Raw genomic sequence first — 2,167 nt, forward strand, 5'->3', positions numbered from 1 at the left:
GCGCGCGCGCGTGCGCCTTCTCGGCCGCGTCGGCGCCCAGCAGCGCGACGTCGAGCTCCTTGAGGAGCGCCGTGTTGCGCCGGAAGGCGTCGACGGCCTCGGCGACGACGGCGTCCGGGTCGGCGACGTCCAGGTCGTCTAAGACCGTGCGGTAGGCGTCCTTGAAGCGCCGGAGCTTGGTGGGTTTCCCGATCCGCGGAAAGTCGTAGAACGCGACGCCCTCGCCCGCGTCGAGCGTCGTGCCGGACGCGGGCGCGAGGCCGTAGGCGCGGACGACGGCGCGCCGCAGGATCTGGCCGCCGCTCAGGTCGCCGAGGTAGCGCGTGTAGAGGTGCGCGACGAGCGCCTCGGCGCCCGCGGCCGTCGTCTTCGAACCGTCGCCGAGCACGTCGAGGTGCGCGACGTAGCTATTCGTCGCCGGGGACCGCAGGGCGAAGGCCTCGGCGCGGCCGACGAGCGCCGCGTCCCGCCGCCGGTAGTAGGCCAGGTCCGCGTCGAGCGCCGCGGCGCGCCGCAGCGCGTCCGCGCGGCCCTCGGACACGGCCCGCACGGGGCCCGCGTCCGACCGCGCGTCGGCCGCGGCCTCCAGCGCGCCGTAGATGCGCCGCAGGGCGGCGACGAGGCAGACGTAGCCCTCCAACGGGGCCTTGCCGCCCAGCAGGAGCTGCACGAACGCGACGTTCTCCGCCTCCGCGTGCGCCGCCTCCGTCCCGCTCTTGAGCCGGTCCGCGAGGCCGACGCAGGGCGCGCCCGGCGTCTCCGGCGCCTTCCCGGCGAGCGCCGCGGCCCACCAGCCGACGAACTCGCCCACGAGGGCCTCCGTCTCCTCGCCGTCGGACGCGAAGAACACGTTCTCGCCGGAGTCGGACCGGCCGCGCGTCCGGCGCACGACGACCTCGATGAGGCCCGCCGTGTCGCTCGCCGGGTCCGTGTGGCTCAGGGGCATGGTCTCCAGCGTCTCCTTGAGGGCCGTCGACGTCGTCGCGGCGCTGAAGGGGCACCCGCCGGCGAAGGCCGGGCACCGGTCCCTGGCCGCGCGCATGAGCATGCCGTCGGCGCCCGCCACGGGGCAGGCCGAGGACGCGCCCGCGTCGTCGGCCGACCGGGGCATGGCGTCGGGGGCGACCTTGGGCGATTTCGACGGGGAGCTGAGTGACGGCATCGCACGCTCGCTCTCGTGTCACATCCGCCAGGCGCACGAGCGGAGCGGACTTTGTCACGAGCGGCGCCGACCTTGTCGTGGTCTTGCACCCACCGGGAGCCATGTCGGGAGAGCATGGGCAGCTTCTCGGGGGCCTTCCGGCCCCTGTAAGACGCTCGTTGTTGGCCGTCCTCGTCGTCGCCGTCGCCGTCGCGTCGGATGCCTGCGACGCCAGCGTGGGCGACGCCGCGGCGCTCGCCGCGGCGGTGAAGCGCGCCGGTTCGGACGCCTGCTTTTGTTCCTTTGATAAGCGCCCCGCCTGCGTGGGGCGGACGAGCGTCGTGGCCGTGACGGCGGACATCGCGCTCGCGGCGCCGGTCCACATCCCCTTCAACGCGTCCGTGTCGCTGGTCGGCCCGCACGCGATCTCCGGCGCCGGCGACCACGGCCTCTTCGTGACCTTCGGGCAGCTCGCGCTGTCGGGGCTGCGGCTCGCGGACGGCAACGCCATGGGGACGGGGGGCGCGGAGGGCTGCGGCACGATCGCCATATTCGGCGCGTGCGGGGGCTGCGTCGACGTCAAGCCCACGGGCTCGCTCGCCGTGTCCGACGCGTCGTTCGAACGCTGCGCGGCGAACCACTCCGGCGGCGCCATCTACGCGTATCTTAGCGAGGTGACGCTGCGGAACGTTTCTTTTGCGCGGACCTCCGCCGGGGTAGGAGGCGGCGCAATTGCAATTTGGGGGGGCGAGGCGACGATCGTCGCCAGCACGTTCGTAGGGACGCAAAGCTCGTTCACTGGCGGCGCCCTCTGCTGCGCGAAGTCGAACTGCAGCGTCTCGCGCTCGCTCTTCCGATCGACGAGCGCGGGGGAAGGGGGTGGTGCCGTCGCGTTCGAAGGCGGCGGGTCCGGCGGGTACGGTCCGGCGGCGCGGTCGCTCGAGCTCGAGGACACGGTCTTCGAAGGCACCGCCGCGAACCACTACGGCGGCGCGGTCCTCGTGTCCGGGGGCGCCGTGGCGGCCG

The 2,167-nt window shown here is 74.1% G+C and overlaps 1 protein-coding gene across 1 annotated transcript; it reads right to left on the minus strand.

The window, feature by feature from the left end:
- Positions 1-190: 190 nt before the first annotated feature.
- On the minus strand, positions 191-946 carry AURANDRAFT_35189 (hypothetical protein; the record flags this gene model as incomplete). Its single annotated transcript, XM_009044545.1, has 1 exon — positions 191-946. A coding segment is annotated over one exon (756 nt), but the record flags the coding sequence as incomplete, so codon positions are not given.
- Between the last annotated feature and the right edge of the window lie 1,221 nt (positions 947-2,167).

This window comes from Aureococcus anophagefferens, assembly GCF_000186865.1.
Source record: "Aureococcus anophagefferens unplaced genomic scaffold AURANscaffold_412, whole genome shotgun sequence".
NCBI classification, from domain to species: Eukaryota; class Pelagophyceae; order Pelagomonadales; family Pelagomonadaceae; genus Aureococcus; species Aureococcus anophagefferens.